We start from the raw sequence: 18,097 nt of genomic DNA on the forward strand, positions 1-18,097 counted from the left end.
ATCAGTGCTTTGAATGTGGAAACAGCTTCAGTCAGAGAGCCCATCTCACTTCCCATCAAAGAATTCATACAGGGGAAAAACCCTATCAGTGCATGGAATGTGGAAAGAGCTTCAGTCAGAGCTCTGATCTCAATTCCCATCAAAGAATTCATACAGGGGAGAAACCCTATCAGTGTGCAGAATGTGGAAAGAACTTCAGTCACCGCCACTATCTTACTTCCCATCAAAGAACCCATACAGGGGAGAAACCCTATCAGTGCATTGAATGTGGAAAGAGCTTTACTCGGAGCTACTCTCTCACTTGCCATCAAAGAGTTCATATCGGGGAGACATCCTTCATTATATAGCTTTAGGAGACAAGGAAATCTGCACTTTTTAAAAATGTGGTGAGAAGAGGGTTACATATTTGTATTTTGTGTTTTTATATTGTGTTTTTGTTTTATGTTGTAACCGTCCTGACATGTGGCAACAGGAGTCAATCTTTAGAGGCTGAGGGTTTTTTGCCCCCCCATAAAACATTTGAGGAGGCCACCACCCAAGTTAGTAGGCATTGCCATTCTAATGGCCTGCATGCATCATGTGTTTGATTGTGCAAGGCAGACCTTACCTGACCCACCACCAATATTTTATTCAATTCAGCACCACTGGGTCGAGTATTATACAAATTAAATAAAGACATAAATCGCCCTCCTTTGCACATGTTCCAGCTTGTCAATATCCTTGGAATCATTTTTAAAATTTATGTGCCCTTCGTCTGAAGATTTCACAATATAAACATACAGGATGAAAGCATGGCTTTCCCAAAAACAAGGGGAGGAGAGATTTCTCTGGCTGGATTTCTCAAAAACAAGTCCAGCCAGAGAAATCTCCTCCCCTGTTTTGGATGGAGTTACAAACTTTGTTGATCAGGGAACAGCTGTGGAAATAGTGCATCTTGATTTCAGTAAGGCTTTTGACAAACTCCCCCCCCTGAACTTTCTGTGAGAAAGCCGGTAAAATGTGGTCTGAATGAGGAAACTGTTAGGTAGATTTGACTGACCGAACCCAAACAGTCCTCCTTCATGGTTCCTCATCATCCTGGGGTGCTGCAGGGTTCTGTCCTGGGCCCGTTGTTGTTCAACGTCTTTATAAATGACTTGGATGAAGAAACTGAGGGGTGCCCATCACATTTGCAGACGACACCAAATGGGGAGTGGAGGCCAATGTTGCAGAAGGCCGAATCAGATCAATAACAGGAATACTACCACTTTATTCTGCCTTTGTCAGACCCCACCTTGAATAGTGTGTTCAATTCTGGGCACCACAAGTTAAGTATCTTAAATATTTGTTGCCTGGAGAAATCAAGAAGGTAGGGGAACACAATCCGTATTCCTTTTATAACATGTGGCCAATGTTTATTGAATACATGTATTGTTAAGACTGTTGTAGGAATCCACCCAGCACTCAGTAATTTTTAATAAACATTAAATGTGGGATGTGTAAGCACTAACCCCCACCCCACCCTGATCTCTGAGTGAAAATACCTCTGTGGGCGGGATCAGCTAATAGGATAGCTTGAAGAACTGGGTCAATCACTAGCCCTGTATATATATAGAGAGAACCATTGTATATATATGGATAATCAGTTGTGACGGCAGTGAGACACACAAGAGTGCAGTTCATTTATAAAGTTGGTTTTATTCCAAGAAAAGAACAGATTACCAGGAGCTCCTCTCCCGTGAGCTGGTCGCCATTACGATGATGACTCAACTAAGTTCTCAGTGTCACGTTTCATCCTACAAATGCAACGTGGGAGGAAACTTCTCTTCGTACTCTGTGACAAATTGTGTCCTTTTTCCTGTAACCCCCCTACGCTCTTGAATACTCGAAGGCTGGCCAGCCATGTCTGAGAGGCTATCTGTGGAGTTCGGCCTTTCACCTATATTCTGGGACAGTGTTTCCATGATAACCCCCCTCCTTTTGCTCTGGGCCATCTTCCAACCCTGGCAGCTGCTTGGACTCTGACAGAGGTGTTGAAAACAAATGAAATTAGACACAAGTGGGAATTTCCTGGAGGTATTTCCTTCACCTACAAAATAGAAGAAAGATAGAAGAAAGACTTTTAGATCCCCAGAATTCAGAAAATTTTGGTGGAAATACAAAATATACAAAATAGGCTTGGGAGGGGGTACAGCTCAAGAAAGAGAAGAAAGTGAACAAGGACAGGAAAGTCCAGGAGGATAAGAAAAGAAGCAGTTTCCCACAACTATATTATTGTACTTAATTGCAGTTCCGTATTTGATGTTGATATTTGACTTTGTGTCTAATAAAGATTAATGAATTTGAACATTATATCGTGGAACATCAATGGTTTGAACGATAAGGTATAAAGGAATAAAAGTGAGCGAATCTTAAAAAAGAAAAATTGGGACATCATTGGTCTGCATGAAACACATATAGCTAAGAAAGCAGCCCCCCATACCCTCTCCCAGCTGGGGAGGTGACGCGGGGCTGTAGAGGCTCCTGCCATAGCCCCGCGTCACCTCCCCAGTCGGGAGAGGGTCGCGGGGGGGCTGCTTTAGCCTCGCGGGCGCTCTTCCAGCTGGGGAGGTGACCCGCGCCTATGGCAGGAGCCTCTCCACTGCCCCTTTCCTCTGCTCCCTGACCTGCTCTTTGGGGCTGGTGGTGGGCTTCCCCCGCCAGCCCCAAAGAGCAGGTTGAAAGGAACCTGAAGCCTGGAGAGCGAGAGGGGTCAGTGCACACCGACCCCTCTCGCTCTCCAGGCTTCCAAGGTAGCCGCCTGAACGCACCTTAAACGGCACCTTGTTTTAGAGCGGGAAAACAAGAGGGGGAAAGTTCTCCCCCTCTCTGTGCATCGCCTCCTGCCGCTTCACTGAAGGGGCGCTGGGCAGAGAGGGGGAGAATTTTTTTTCTTGTTCTCCCCCCTCTAAAAGAAAGTGCGTCCTATTGTCCGGTGCGTCCTATGGTGCGAAAAATATGGTAATTTCCCCCCCCCAGAAGTAGTGTCTTCTCTTCTGTGATCTCCTCTGTCACACGGCCTTCCTCTGGGCCCTGGCCTGCTCTCTTGTAACGCTAGCTGCCGTGGGGTGGGCTCGGGTCTGGACTGGGCTCCGCCACGTGTCCTTGCCCTCCATGTGCGCTCCTACCTGTCCTTGGTGGCGGCAGCTGTGGCATGGCAAGGTTGGGGCTCCCCTCTTTTTTCTCCTTCCTCTTTCTCTCTCTTCTCCTTCTCCTCTCCTCCTTCTCCCTGCCTTGGCTCCGGGGTTTTCATGGTCCTGGAGCGCCGCTGGGCAGTCGGACTGGTGGCCGGGTGCTCTTGCTCCCGGCTTGATTTGGGTCATGGGGGGAGCAGCAGTTCCCCCAGTTCCCCCTCTGCAGAGGCACCCGCCATTTTGCCTCACTGGAAGTCCCCATATGATGTGTCTTGTGCTGCTGAACCAATCACGCAACATTCATTCCCTACTAATAAATCTACAACACTTAAAATATAAATATGGGGACATTAAATGAAATCCCGGGACATTCCAGGGACAGATTTTGTCCGGGGACAGATGCTTGAATCTGGGGACTGTCCCCGGGAAACGGGGACGTCTGTTAACCACACTCTATTCCAACCCCCTGCGTTGCAGGAATCTCAGCTCTGAATGTCAGCTCCCAAGGCCTTGGGGGCCCTTGACTGGGTTTCCCCAGCTACTCTGGGCAGCTCCCAAACAGAACACTAAAAACAGAATAAAACATTGAAAACTTCCCTAAACCGGGCTGCCTTCAGATGTCTTATAAACGTCAGATAGTTGTTTATCTCTTTGACATCTGGTGGGAGGGCGTTCCACAGGGTGGGTGTCCCTACCAAGAAGGCCCTCTGCCTGCTTCTCTATAACTTTGCTTCTCGCATTGAGGTAACTGCCAGAAGGCCCTCAGAGCAGGACCTCAGTGTCCAGGCTGAACGATGGGGGTGGAGACGCTCCTTCAGGTCTACTGGGCTGTTGAGGGCTTTAAAGGTCAGCACCAACACTTTGAATTGTGCTTGGAAACGTCCTGGGAGCCAATGTAGGTCTTTCAGGACTGGCGTTATATGGTCCTGGCAGCCGCTCCCAGCACCAGTCTAGCTGCTGGATTGTGGATTAGTTGTAGTTTCTGGGTCACCTTCCAAGGTAGCCCCACGTAGAGTGCATGGCAGTAGTCCCAGTGGGAGATAACTAGAGCATGCACCACTCTGGGGAGACAGTCTGCGGGCAGAGAGGGTCTCATCCTGTGTGCCAGATGGAGCTGGTAGACAGCTGCCCTGGACACAGAATTAACCTTCACCTCCATGGACAGCTGTTGAGTCCAAAATGACTCCCAGGCTGTGCACCTGGTCTTTTAGGGGCAGTTAACCCATTCAGGACCAGGGAGTCCCCCCACCTGCCCGTCCCCCCAAAACAGGACTTCTGTCTTGTCGGGATTCAGCCTCAATCTGCTAGCCACCATCCATAGCGATCCATAGCTGCCATCCATAGATGACGGCATCATGATCCTGGCAGATTTCTGCTCAATTCCTTTGCTAAGGACCCCTAGCGTGACGTTTGCCTCTTTCGCAGCCGCCACATTCCGGGTCTTGACATCCTGATGCAGACAGAGGCTGGCTAAGATTATGATAGATGAAAAATAATTTGTGGGGGTTTTTTTGGGGGGTGTCCTGGTTTGGCAGGCCCACTTTGGCTAGGGGAATCCTGGACTGGCAGTGGCTCTGTCGCAGGAACCCCCCCCCCCAATCATTCAGTTTGTACAAACTTGACACACACACACACACTCACACACTACATACGCTACGCTTCTGTTATAAATTCATAGAAAATCAACCATACATTGGATTTGCACTGTTCCACTTTCATTTTACTCCATGAAGGAAGGACTACAAAATGGGGAAGGTTTGATACAGGGCAGCCATAATCCCTTGAGCATACCAGCACATCCACAGGAGCCCTGCCCAGTTGCTATGCCAACCCTGATGGTCCCAGACAGAAGACCATCAAGATCACAAAGAACTTGCATATGGGAGTGGATTCAGCATGGACTGAAACAAAGGACAATGATCAGCTCTTCCCTCTGGGGGCAGGAAACTGCCAACTCCCCTCTGTCACCTGGAAAGTGCTCATGGGGAGGGGGAAAGGGGGAACCAGCCAGGTGACAGGACACTCAGGTTACCACCACAACTCCTCCCTCAACCCCTCCTTTTTGTGATATAGTTGTGATGTAGTCTTAGGGGTGTAGTTTGGGATATTAGTAACTAATAAAAGTTGGGGTCTTCTCTTGTTCTGGACTTCCATTTTGCTTCATCTTGTTGCAGGTGGGAGTCCTGTCGCGACAGTATCCAATAAAGGCCAAGCCTACAGGCTGCTGTTTTGCTCCAAGTTATCCTGGTTGGTGTCTTTGTTTTTGTCCAAGGGAGCCCTCGGATTTCTCCGTTAACAGCTCTCAATGGCCAGCTGGCTCAGTGGTTAGAGGCATCCAGATGGGACTCTTGCTGGCCTTCTGCCACTTTGGAACAAGTCTCCACATGAGACAGTTTGGGGAGAGAGAGAGTCAGAGGGGTTGGAGGGAGGGAGAAGTGGCTCTGATCTGAGTGGATCCTCCGCTCTGAGGAGAATATCTATGGAGCCAGAGGAAGGAGCCTCACAGCTGAGAAGGGGAGACCATGTTGAGGGTCTGGAGGGAGTATTCAGATGGGAGTGAAGCTGGAGGGAGAAGCTGTGGGAAGACTCTCCTCTTCTTCTGGGGTCTCCTTCCAGTCAGGAGGAGAGAGATCTTCCAGGAAAAGGAGATTCCCAAGTCCGTGGCAAGGGCTGAGAGGATCCCCTGGCATACAAAGGAAAATACCTCAGGAGTGGGATTGGTAAGAGAGAGGGGAAGCGAGGAAAAGTGGCCCCTCGCTGTGAAGGAAGCTGGGCTGTGTCCAAAGTATCTCACGGAAAGACCCCTCATAACTAAGTGAGGGGATGAGAGAGAAGCCGCAGAAAGAGAGTTCAGCCTTTCACTATCTATTGTTACTCGCGGAACGGATTCTTTTCGTCTTGCGAGGCACCACTGTAATTGTTTCTTAAATTATTACTCTTTTTCTATGTGTTTAGCTGTTTCTATCTTAAGTGTAAGCCATCTTGAGTCCCTGTCAGGGAGAAAGGCAGGATATCATCATCATCAACAACAACAACAAGAAGAATTTTTGTGCACATTGTCAAAAAGTTATTGTCCCTCCTCCTCTTCTCCTCCCAACTGTGCTGCAGTGAATCAGGCCAGAGTCCAGCTTGCCAGGATCACAGAATGACAGAATTATGAATCAGACCATCGGTCCATCTACCTCAGGGCAGCCCACACTGACTGGCAGCAACAGCTCTCTGGGGTTTCTCTCCCAGCCTTAGCTGGGGCTGCCAGTGGAGACTAAAGGCAAATTTCCACATAAATCATAAGATCTAAAATTCAGAATACAACATTAATATCAATAACAATTGAAAATGACACAGATAAAAACCCAAAACCATTTGAAGAAGGAGGCCTATCTGCCCAGCAGTAGCAGCAGTATTTTTATTATTATTATTTATACATACCCCGCGCATCTGGCTGGTTTTTCCCAAGCCACTCTGGGCAACAAAATATTAAAATACAATAGTCCATCAAATATTAAAAGCTCCCCTAAGCATAACAACCATCCATTTTTAGTCCATTGAGTTAGAAATTCAGCATTTCTGGAAGGGGAAATGGCATACTATTGAATGTTTGCATAGCAACATGCTTAAGAAAGTTTTGGTCATTCATGCTGAGAATAGGATTTATTTATGTTGAACTTTGCTGGGTTCCTCCTTGGCGGCCAGTGCAATGGTTTCAGCAGGGCTAGAACTCAGGACCCGCTGCCTTGAGGGACATCTAAGAGCAGCTGGGCAGGGAAAGGTCTCCCTTGGGAGGTGGTGGACTCTCCTTCCTTGGAGGTTTCTCAGCAGAGATTGGACGGCCATCTGCCATGGATGCTTTAGCTGAGATTCCTGCATTGCTGGGGGTTGGACTAGATGACCCTGGGATCCCCTCCTATCTCTCCACTCCTGAATTCTAGGAGGAGCTTCCTTGCCTCCTGCAAAGCCCTTTTCCCTGCAAGCTCTTCCTCTGGTTTCCGGCCAACGGAAGGAGATGCTCAGAGTGTTATGTATTGAAGTTCTCACTCTGGCCACCAGGAGTATCGTGTACAGTGGTACCTCAGGTTAAGAACCTAATTCGTTCCGGAGGTCCGTTCTTAACCTGAAACTGTTCTTAACCTGAAGCACCACTTTAGCTAATGGTGCCTCCTGCTACCGCCGCGCCGCCGGAGCACGATTTCTGTTCTCATCCTGAAGCAAAGTTCTTAATCCAAGGTACTTTTTCTGGGTTGGCGGAGTCTGTAACCTGAGGCGTCTGCAACCTGAAGCGTTTGTAACCCGAGGTATCACTGTATATAGTTTCCACTCAGGTCCACGTCAGTTACTTGAGGCGGGAAACCCTGGGTTGCTGTTGCTACAATGTTGGCAGCCTATAGAAGCCGGCCGGCTGAGCTGGGCTCTGTGTTCAATAGTGGGTAGAGGATGCAGCGATTTCTCCAAAGCAGCTCTTTATTTGTAAGCTGGAACAGAACTGGACAGCAGCTTACAAATAAAGAGCTGCTTTGGAGAAATCGCTGCGTCGTCTACCCACTATTGAACACAGAGCCCAGCCAAGGGCCAAAATCCCCCCCCCCCAAAAGCACCCCTTACCATAGGCGGAGCCAGGGAAAAGCTGCCCCCTTATAGCCATTTAAAACAGAAATGAATAGAAATCAGAGTTCTGCCCTGGCTAAGCGAGTGTGCAATGCGGGGGGGGGGGGGCTGAGCTGGGTGGACTCGGCACTGCAAGGGTTAAAGGGAACCGAGCTGCCTTCCTAGAGAGGCCAGGAAGCGGACGGGGGGGCAGGTCCTCCAGAGCCAAGGCCCCTCCCTCCCCAGTCCTTCCCTGCTTGGGTGTCTCTCCTGCAAGGGCTGCCTCGCTGTCCCTCCTGGGATCTGGTGAGTCTCCTCTCTCTCCTGGGATCTGGTGAGTCTCCTCTCTCTCTGGGATCTGGTGGGGGTCCCAGGGCTGCCGCAGGGGAGGGGGCCTGGGGGGCCTGATCTGCTCCTGCAGGGGGGGGGACCCCAAGTCAGGGAGGAGAGGGTCCTGCCAGGGAGGGGCCAGGTCTGCCACGCTCTCCTTCCTGCAGAGCAGAGGATCCCAAACTGATTTGACCCTCCGCCCCCCCCTTCAGAAAAAAATCTCCCTTCTTCAAACAAAGGAGTCCCTGGGACTTTAACTCTGTGTGACGTCGCTCAGCCTCATTGCACAACAGAGGAAACATCTGCAAATGGTTTTCGAAAGCTGGACGAGGAGGTGGACTAGCCCCCCCCCCCCAAAAAAAGGTGGGAGAGAGAGGCCAGGAATAAAGAGAGGGATCCCAGTTTCCCAGAGTCTGGCTGCTGCATTGGGGACCAGTTTCCCAGTGTCTCCCAGGGCAGCTCCCCACGGAGGCCACTGCAGCAATCCCCTCGCACCCAGAGCAGGGCATCCCAGGACCACATCCTCTCTCTCCCAAAGGGATTGTGGCTGGCAAAGCAGCCGGAAATGGGCGCTGCTACTCCCTGAGCCTCCAGGGACCTTGGCATCAAGGGCCGTGCATGTGTTAAGCCATCTAAGAGAATAATAATAATAAATTACCCACCTAAATTTCAAGGGAGGTGTCTTTGGCCCCGTCCACTTGGCCCTCAGGGGGTTGGCCAGATACGTTCCTGGCCCTCGGAGCAAAGAAAAAGGGACCCCACCCCAGGAGTCTGTCTGGAAAGCAGCAGAGAGACCAAGTGCAAGAAAAGGGAGACAGAAGCAGGGGAGTGGGGGTGGGGAGCAACTCCTGAGGACCCCCAGGTGAGGACCCCCACTAGAGCCAGGCATCCATTTTCCACAAGATGCAAATGACTCCTTTGTCAGTCAGTTCCAAATTCATGCATTTACTTTACAGAAGCATTTAATATTTGATGGATTACTGTATTTTAATATTTTGTTGGAAGCCTCCCAGAGTGGCTGGGGAAGACCAACCAGATGGGCAGGGTATAAATAGTAGTAGTAGTAGTAGTAGTAGTAGTTAATTGAATTGATATACCACCCTTCATCAAAAGATCTCAGGAACATTGAAAACATAGAACTCATAAAAAGTATACAAATGATACATCACCTCAAATCCTTTAATCAGGTGAGTTTCCTCCTTTCGAAAGAGGCAGGTGGAATCTCCACAGTTGATAATAGAATAACGTTGAAAGGCTAGTGAAATATTGGGAACCAAGAGCATCTGCTTGGCATGCAGTATTATTATTATTATTATTATTATTATTATTATTTACTGGAAGGCAGGAGCAACCAAGCTGATTCACATCACAGAAATCCCTTCCGTTGCCTCTACATTTTGCATTTTGCATTGCAATCTTCCCTCTAGGAGGGCTAGAGTACGGTTACCAGATATTTTTCAATGAATCCGGGGACACTCCCCCCCCCCCAAGCTGAGTAGCAACAGGGAGTCAGTAGTGGGGATGGTGAGGCAAAAGACCCTCTCCTTCTGCCAGAAGCTTGGCATGCAGTATTATTATTATTATTATTATTATTATTATTATTATTTACTGGAAGGCAGGAGCAGCAAAAGACCCTGGCTCCCTCTCCTTCTGCCAGAAGCCCCCCTCCCTGCTCGTCTCTCAGAGCCAGGAGACGTCTGAGAATGGAGGAGCAAAGGCAGGATGCACTCTTGGATCGTTTGAACCCCAGAGAGGAGGGGACTTGGAAAGCTGTGGGGAGCCAGGGGCCTTCACTCTCAGCAGCTGATTTCATGGAGGAAGAGGCTCAGGGAATTCTGCTCAATATTGACCCAGAGCAGAACTCCAATGTATAGTTAGCAGAGTGAAACCTAAACACATTGCAGGATTCCCCCGAAATAGACCAGAGGCAATTATTTATCATCCAGCAGAGCTTTACTGCTACTGAAGGGAAATGAGGATACGGGTCCCAAATCCAAAACGTTCAGGATTGGCCTCTCCATCAGAAATCCAGTTGCAGCAGCCTTAACCTAAACTTACCACAACTTATAATAAGTCTAAACCTTAAGACTCAGCATACTATGTACAGAACACCAGAAGGAAGAGAGATAGAAATATTGAAAGAGAAATTGAAACCCAGTCTCCTTCTGGCCTCTTCTTATAGTCAGCATGACCTTGACAGAAGAGATGACAGAACCACTTTAACCCAGCTGTACTCAGCTTCTCTGAAGCAATAACCCAAACATCAGGAACTTTCTGCTTGTTTCTTTTACACAGAGAAGCTTCCGGAACCCTCTTGAATTAAATAGTATAGGAAATATCAATATCAGATCCATCCTTTCTGCACTAAGAAATGCAAACTGACAGACCCTCAGGGAATGAGCTGCTCTTCTCATTAGGCCTGAAACTCAGCCAAGATTGTGAATATCGTGTTCTTGCTGATAAAGAGTAAACTCCAGCTGTGAACTGTGGGATTTCCTGCCCAGATAACTCTGTGACACCACCCTTCTGAATGTTGCCAGTAGGATTCATCTGTTGTTGCAGTTTTCATGGAATCCTAGAGTTGAAAGGGACCCAAAGGGTCATCAAGTCCAACCCCCTGCATTGCAGGAATCTCAGCTAGATCACCCAAGACAGATGGCCATCCAAACTAGGCTTCTTGTATTTCTATATTCATCAGTGAATGCTAAAATAGGCTTTTAAGCAGTGGACAGACAAGAACAAATAGAGGCCAGGATTCTCCTAGCCCTCCCCATCTGATGCAAAATATAGCCTGCCCCCCACTCCTCGATGCCCCCATGAACCCCTTGAATTTGCCTCTAGGGCGCTGGGAGGGATCCTCCCCAGAACAACTCACTAGGAGAGGAGAAAGTGGATCCTTCCATCGGGGAAACTGGGATTCTTGCATAGGCAGAATAACATGGAAAACACAAGGCGGAGTACAAAGATGAATACCCAGAATAAAAGAATTCCATTAAAGCATTAAAATAAGCATCCATAATAAAAATGTGCAGCAAAGCAATCCTACTGAAACAACGCAGCAATTAAGAGGAAGGAAAGAACAGAGCATTGTGTAGCAGATCATATTGATCCTGTTTCAGAGGAGGACATTTCCCTTTTTCTTTTAGGGTCCAGTTTGCTTTGAAGACATCTCTGTTTCACTGAAGAGGAGTAGGCGTTGCTGGATCCTGACCAGAGAGCTCTGCACAAGGGCATCATGGAGGAGAATCGTGGGATCGTGTCCTCTCTTGGTAAGGCTCCCTGTCTTATCTGCCTGGATATTCAAAAAATACCTTTATGTGACAAACCTTATATATTTTCACAGAGCTCAGCAGCGCCCCCTCCAACACCTGGGAACCTAACACCCCCACAATAAACCTTGAACAATAAATTACTGTTTTTCTTATGTATATAATTTTTAAAATTATTCTCCATTTAATATTGTACACTCGCATCATCATTATCTGCTATACCACCCTGGCTCTTTGGAGCCTCAACTTCCTTCCCTGCCGCCTCATGGCTTTCAAAATTAACCTTTATATCATTGCAATTTGTACATTTTCCAATTCCTATTACACTCATTACAGAATGGCTCAAAATTTAAATATAGAAAGGTAGAAAATTTCTCATTACAAGTCTTCAGACAACCCTGCTAGTGATGTTAATTGCTTACAATAATCTTTCAGATATCGTATAAATTTACCCCAACCCTTTTGGAATACTTAATTGTGCTGGTTTTGAATTTTTCCTGTCAGTGTCACCAGATTTGCAAAGTCCATCATTTTCATCTGCCAATCTTCTAACAGAAATTATCACCATGTAAATTAATACTTAGTTTGGGAAACTTTAGCTTTAATTCTGGCCTTGCAACGTCTTCCCATGGAGTGAAGCAAGTTTTTAGTTCTGCAGCTGTAATAATGTGAAACCAAGATGGAATTATTGCCTCTATTAATTGGGCTTTATTGCTAGTTTGCTTCTGACTAACAAGTTTCTTTAGTTGGCTCCATAGATTTTTGATTGGGTTAAGGTCTGGGCTATTCCCAGGCCATTCCAGCAGTGGAATATGATTATCTTGAAACCACCTTTTGCACACAGCAGCAACATGACATGGAGCTGAATCCTGTGGAAATATAAAATAAAAATAAATCAGTAAATATTTATATAAATATATCTAAATGCTTCAGTATCTGGGGAAAGATGACATGTGGAACGCTTCAGTTTGGGCTCAAGTATTTCATTTATGTATTTTGGAGCATTTATATTCCATTTTATTACACAAATTCTGCCCACACCTTTTGCTGCCATACAACCCCAGATCATCACACTATCTGCGTGTTTCATGGTCGGTGTAATGCAAGTAGGATATAAATCAGGGGTCGGCAAGCCTTACCCCGTCTGGGCCACTTCACTCCCACAAACCGGATCCGTGGGTAAGATCGCGCGCATGAGTGCGATCTCTGCCGTCTGCATCTCTGCAGAAGTGATTTCCAGCGCCACAGAAGTGAGTCCCTGTGCTGCGCTGCCCATGGAACCTGCTGAGCAGATGGCTCGGTTTGGGGGGCCGCTCGTGGGCCGCTTTTGGCCCATAGGCCACAGATTGCCAACCCCTGATGCAAATCTCTGATACTTCTCCTCGCATATTTCATGCCATTAGTACCAAGCAAGGAGATTTGGGTCTCATCCAAATAACACTGTCCCATTGTTCTGCTGTCCAGTTAACATGGGTTGTAGCACAGTTTAATCTTTTCCACCTTTGCTTGAGAGATAATGGCTTTTCCCTTGGAATTCTAGCATTCAGACCAGTACTTGCACTCAACTTCACATTACATTGGGCCATGTCATCTTGTAAACACCCAGATGATTTTCTTCTGCCACGTTTGCAGTCTCTCCATTTTCAATCGTCACTTGCTGTTGTGCACCTTTTCCTGCCTTTACCAGTCTGATTTTGTAGTGACTGAGTCTCCTTATACCTCCTCAAAAATTTGGAAATGCCAGCTTTTGTTACGTTTCCCCCAATCTTGCTTCTAATTTCTCCATAACTATTGCCTTGTTCACTTAATAGTACTATTTTACATTGCTTTATGGTTGACCAGTCAACTCTTTGTGCCATTTTAAATTTTTTATCATGTTCTGCAAACTCGCTAAATGAAAGAACACAAAAGAACCAACAACAACTTGATAGCAATCACATAACACACTGACAAAACAAAATTTAAAAAATCCTTCCAGTAGCACCTTAGAGACTGTCAGGGAACTGACATCAGAGACACGAGAGAAGGAGAGGGTCTCCGATTCTGCAGGTGAAGGTCCTAGCACAAGGGGGAGACTCAGCTTGGTGGAAGGGGAAGGAAATATGCGTAACACCAAGAGTCCAGGAGAGCAATGGAAAGAGGAGGTGGAAGGGCTCCGGGATTCTTCCCTGGAAGTCAGTGAAGAGAGCCCAGGCACTCCGCTACCCACGCCCACCCTGCGCAGGAGACTCCCACGCAATGAGAGGCGGAGACAATTAGGTGTCGAACAGCTTTTATGCTGGCAGAGGTTTAAGAAACACCCATAGACAGATTCTGCCAGTGACTGAGGCAGCCACACGGAGATGGGCTGTGCAGTCCGACGGGTTTAACCAGGCAACCAAGCGCCCAAACGGGGTCGGCTTACGCACGAGTAACTCCAAACCATTACAGAGACCAACAAAGTTTGCTATTGGTATGAGCTTTCATGTGCATACACACTTCTTCAGATACCAGCTCCTACCAATAACAAACTTAGTTGCTCTCTAAGGTGCTACTGGAAGGAATTTTTTTATTTTGTTTCGGCTAAGGAAGATCAACACGGCTACCTACCTGTAACACTGACAAAAGTCAACCTAAGCAAGTTTGCTTCCTTTTTCTGGTTATTTGGCTATGGCTTTTTAATTTAATACAGATAATTGAACAAAGTTTGTTGCATTACATTCTTGATTAAATTATCTGTCCATTGCTAAATAATTTCACGATATTACTCCAAAAGAAGTGCTGTTATGAGCCGGTGTTATGAGCCATCAAACCTCTGAAATACACTTTCCCCCAAAGGCTTCTACAATTTTGGCCACTACTATATATTAAAAAAACAACATTCAACAATCATTAGAATCTAATAATAAATATGTTGATTAATAACAAACAACAAAGGTAATGAACACACACCGAACTCCCTTCAGTTCTTCATTTGTTCTTGAGGCTCTAATCCCTTTTTGCCTCCATTGCAGATTGAGATGTATTGGAAATTGAGAACATGGGTGACCAAAAGAAAATCCCCAGAGAGGAGAAGCCATGGAAAAATTTGGAGTATGGAGACAGCTGCAGTCACAGCTCCCATTCCACATCCCATCAAAGAAATCTCACTGGCAAGAAACCCTATCAGTGCATGGAATGTGAAAAGAGCTTCAGGAAGAGCTCCTTTCTCACTTCCCATCAAAGAATTCATACAGGGGAGAAACCCTATCAGTGTGTGGAATGTGGAAAGAGCTTCAGTCAGAGCGCCAATCTCACTTCCCATCAAAGAATTCATACAGGAGAGAAACCCTATCAGTGTGTGGAATGTGGGAAGAGCTTCAGTCGGAGAGACACTCTCTTTTCCCATCAAAGAACTCATACAGGGGAGAAACCCTATCAGTGTGTGGAATGTGGAAAGAGCTTCAGGAACAGCTCCCATCTCACTGCACATCAAAAAATTCATACAGGCGAGAAACCCTATGAGTGCATGGAATGTGGAAAGAGCTTCAGTCAAAGCTCCTCTCTTACTACCCATCAAAGAATTCATACAGGGGAGAAACCATATCAATGTGTGGAATGTGGGAAGAACTTCACTGATAGGTCCTCTCTCACTTCCCATCAAAAAATTCATACTGGGGAGAAATCCTATCAGTGTGTGGAATGCGGAAAGAGCTTCAGTCGGAGAGACTCTCTCCTTTCCCATCAAAGAATTCATACAGGGGAGAAACCCTATCAGTGTGTGGAATGCGGAAAGAGCTTCAGTCGGAGAGACTCTCTCTTTTCCCATCAAAAAATTCATACTGGGGAGAAACCCTATGAGTGCATGGAATGTGGAAAGAGCTTCAGTTATAGCTCCCATCTCACTTCCCATCAAAGAATTCATACAGGGGAGAAACCCTATCAGTGTGTGGAATGTGGAAAGAGCTTCAGTCAGAGTTCCGATCTCACTTCCCATCAAAAAATTCATACAGGGGAGAAACCCTATCAGTGTGTGGAATGCGGAAAGAGCTTCAGGAAGAGCTCCCATCTCACTTCCCATCAAAAAATTCATACAGGGGAGAAACCCTATCAGTGTGTGGAATGTGGAAAGAGCTTCAGTCACAGCCAGAGTCTCACTTCCCATCAGAAGATTCATACAGTAGAGAAACCCTATGAGTGTGTGGAATGTGGAAAGCACTTCAGAAGGAGAGAAACTCTCAATTCCCATCAAAGAATTCATACAGGGTACAAACCCTTTCAGTGCATAGAATGTGGAAAGACCTTCAGTCGGAATGACACTCTCACTTCCCATCAAAGAATTCATACAGGGGAGAAACCCTATCAGTGTGTGGAATGTGGAAAGAGCTTCAGGAAGAGCTCATCTCTCACTTCCCATCACAAAATTCATACAGGGGAGAGACCCTATCAGTGTGTGGAATGTGGAAAGAGCTTCAGTCATAGTGCATCTCTCACTTCCCATCACAGAATTCATACAGGGGAGAAACCCTATCAGTGTGTGGAATGTGGAAAGAGCTTCATTCAGAGTTCTGATCTCACTAAGCATCACAGAATTCATACAGGGGAGAAACCATATCAATGTGTGGAATGTGGGAAGAACTTCACTAATGGATCCGCCCTCACTTCCCATCAAAAAATTCATACAGGGGAGAAACCCCATCAGTGTGTGGAATGTGGAAAGAGCTTTAGTCGGAGCTACTCTCTTACTTCCCATCAAAGAATCCATACAAAGGTTGGAAAAACCATTATACAGCTTTAGGAGACAGGCAAATCAGCACCTTTTAAACCAAGCCTTTGGCTGATTGACATGTAATGTCCTTTTAAAACATGGTGGGGAGGGGGGTTACAGATGTGTATTGTGTTTTTATATTGTGCTTTTATGTTGTAACTATCCTTAGACCTGTGGGTGCAGGGGTTAGGAGCCAACCTTAGAGGCCGAGGGGTCTTTGCCCCCCAATAATATATTTGAAGCCCCCCCCGTTGGTAGGCATCGCCATTCCAATGGCATGCATGCATCATGTGATTGATTGTGCAAGGCAGGCCTTACCTGGCCCCCTCCCACAAATATTTTTTTCAATTCAGCACCACTGGGTCGAGTATTATACAAATTAAATAAAGACATAAGTCGCCTTCCTTTGCACATGTTCCAGCTTGTCAATACCCTTATTTATTATCATTTTTAATATTTATGTGCCCTTCATCTGAAGATTTCACAATATAAACATACAAGATGAAAGCATGGTGTCAGGGAACTGCCATCGGAGCTAGAGGCGGAGGGAAGGCTCCAGAGGGATGCCGGAGAGGGTCCTAGTAGGGAGAGAGGCAGCCCATCTACGGGGGAAGAAAATCAGCGTAACTCCAGTGGAGAAGGGGGGCAGATGGGGGAATCGGAGGGGAGGCTCCAGGACTCCTCACCGGAGACCAGCGGAGAGAGTACGGGTACTCCGCTGCCCACACCCTCCCTGCGCAGGAGACTTCCGCGCAGGGAGAGAAGGAGGAGACTTGGCGTCAAACAGCTTTTATGCTGGAAAAGGTTCAAGAAACGCCCACTGACGGATTCTGCCAGCAACTGAGACAGCCACGAAACTTGAGGCTGTCCAGACAGAAAGGGTTCAACCAGGTAACCCAGCCAGGAGTGGCGGCAACTTACGCACGAGCAACCCCTAGAACCATTACACATGGCTTTTTCAAAAACAAGTAAAGCCAGAGAAATCTCTCCTCCCCTTTTTTTGGATGGAGTTACAAACTTTGTTGATCAGGGGAGAGCTGTGGAAATAGTGTGTCTTGATTTCAGTAAGGCTATTGACAAAGTCCCCCCATGAAATATTTACATGGAAGCTGGTAATATGTGAGCTGAACGAGGTAACTGTTAGGCGGATTTGACTGACCAAACCCAAAGAGGACTCCTTCATGGTTCCTCATCATCCTGGGGGAAAGTGACAAGAGGGGTGCTGCAGGGTTCTGTCCTGGGCCCGTTGTTGTTCAACATCTTTATTAATGACTTGGATGAAGGAACTGAGGGGGTGCCCATCACATTTGCAGACGACACCAAATGGGGAGCGGAGGTCAATGTTGGAGAAGGCCGAATCAGATCAAGGGCAGGAATAGTACCACTATTCTGCCTTGGTCAGACCCCACCTAGAATCCTGTGTTCAATTCTGGGCACCACAAGTTAAGTATCTTAAATATTGGTTGCCTGGAGAAATCAAAAGGTGGGGAAACACAATCCATATTCCTTTTATAACATGTGGCCAATGTTTATTGAATACATGTATTTTTAATACTGTTGTAGGAATCCACCCAGCACTCAGTAATTGTTATTAAACATTAAATACGGGGCGCTTAAGCACTACCTACCCCCCGATCTCTCAGAGCGAAAATACCTCTGTGGGCGGGATCGACAAATAGGATAGCTTGAAGAACACACCAGCCCTGTGTGTACCTATAGAGAACCTCTGTATATATAGGGATAGTAAGTTGTGATGGCAGTGAGACAGACCCAAAAAAGAAAATAACAGAACACCTCTAGTCATCACATACAGCTCCCAAGTTAAAACAGTACAACGCATCATCATTACAACCTCTCCTGGACAATGACAGTTCTCTTTCTCAAGCTCTGGGAGGAAGACCTTTCATTGCCTACAGACAGCCACCCAATCTTAAACAACTCCTAACCCACAATAATACTACAACCAGACTTAACACGGACACTGGCACCAGAGCCTGCAATAAACCCAGATGCCAACTTTGCTGCCACATACACCTGGA

At 46.8% G+C, this 18,097-nt stretch overlaps 1 protein-coding gene across 7 annotated transcripts in view; it reads left to right on the forward strand.

Moving 5' to 3' along the window:
• LOC310705024 (uncharacterized protein) overlaps window positions 1-18,097 on the forward strand; it is a 275,548-nt gene that overhangs the window by 238,758 nt on the left and 18,693 nt on the right. For 3 of the 7 annotated variants that reach the window (XM_083499265.1, XM_083499267.1, XM_083499268.1), the window contains exon 2: window positions 11,210-11,332. The exons of 3 other annotated variants lie outside the window; for them this stretch is intronic. In XM_083499265.1, the coding sequence (XP_083355391.1) occupies window positions 11,299-11,332 (34 nt within the window). In that variant the 5' untranslated portion in view covers window positions 11,210-11,298. Of the gene's footprint in view, window positions 1-7,943; window positions 8,040-11,209; window positions 11,333-18,097 lie in introns of those variants that run through there. One more of the 7 variants, XM_083499266.1, reaches the window with a different exon arrangement.

The sequence above is a fragment of the Podarcis liolepis genome, assembly GCF_965112155.1.
Source record: "Podarcis liolepis genome assembly, chromosome: 4".
Classification (NCBI taxonomy): domain Eukaryota; kingdom Metazoa; phylum Chordata; class Lepidosauria; order Squamata; family Lacertidae; genus Podarcis; species Podarcis liolepis.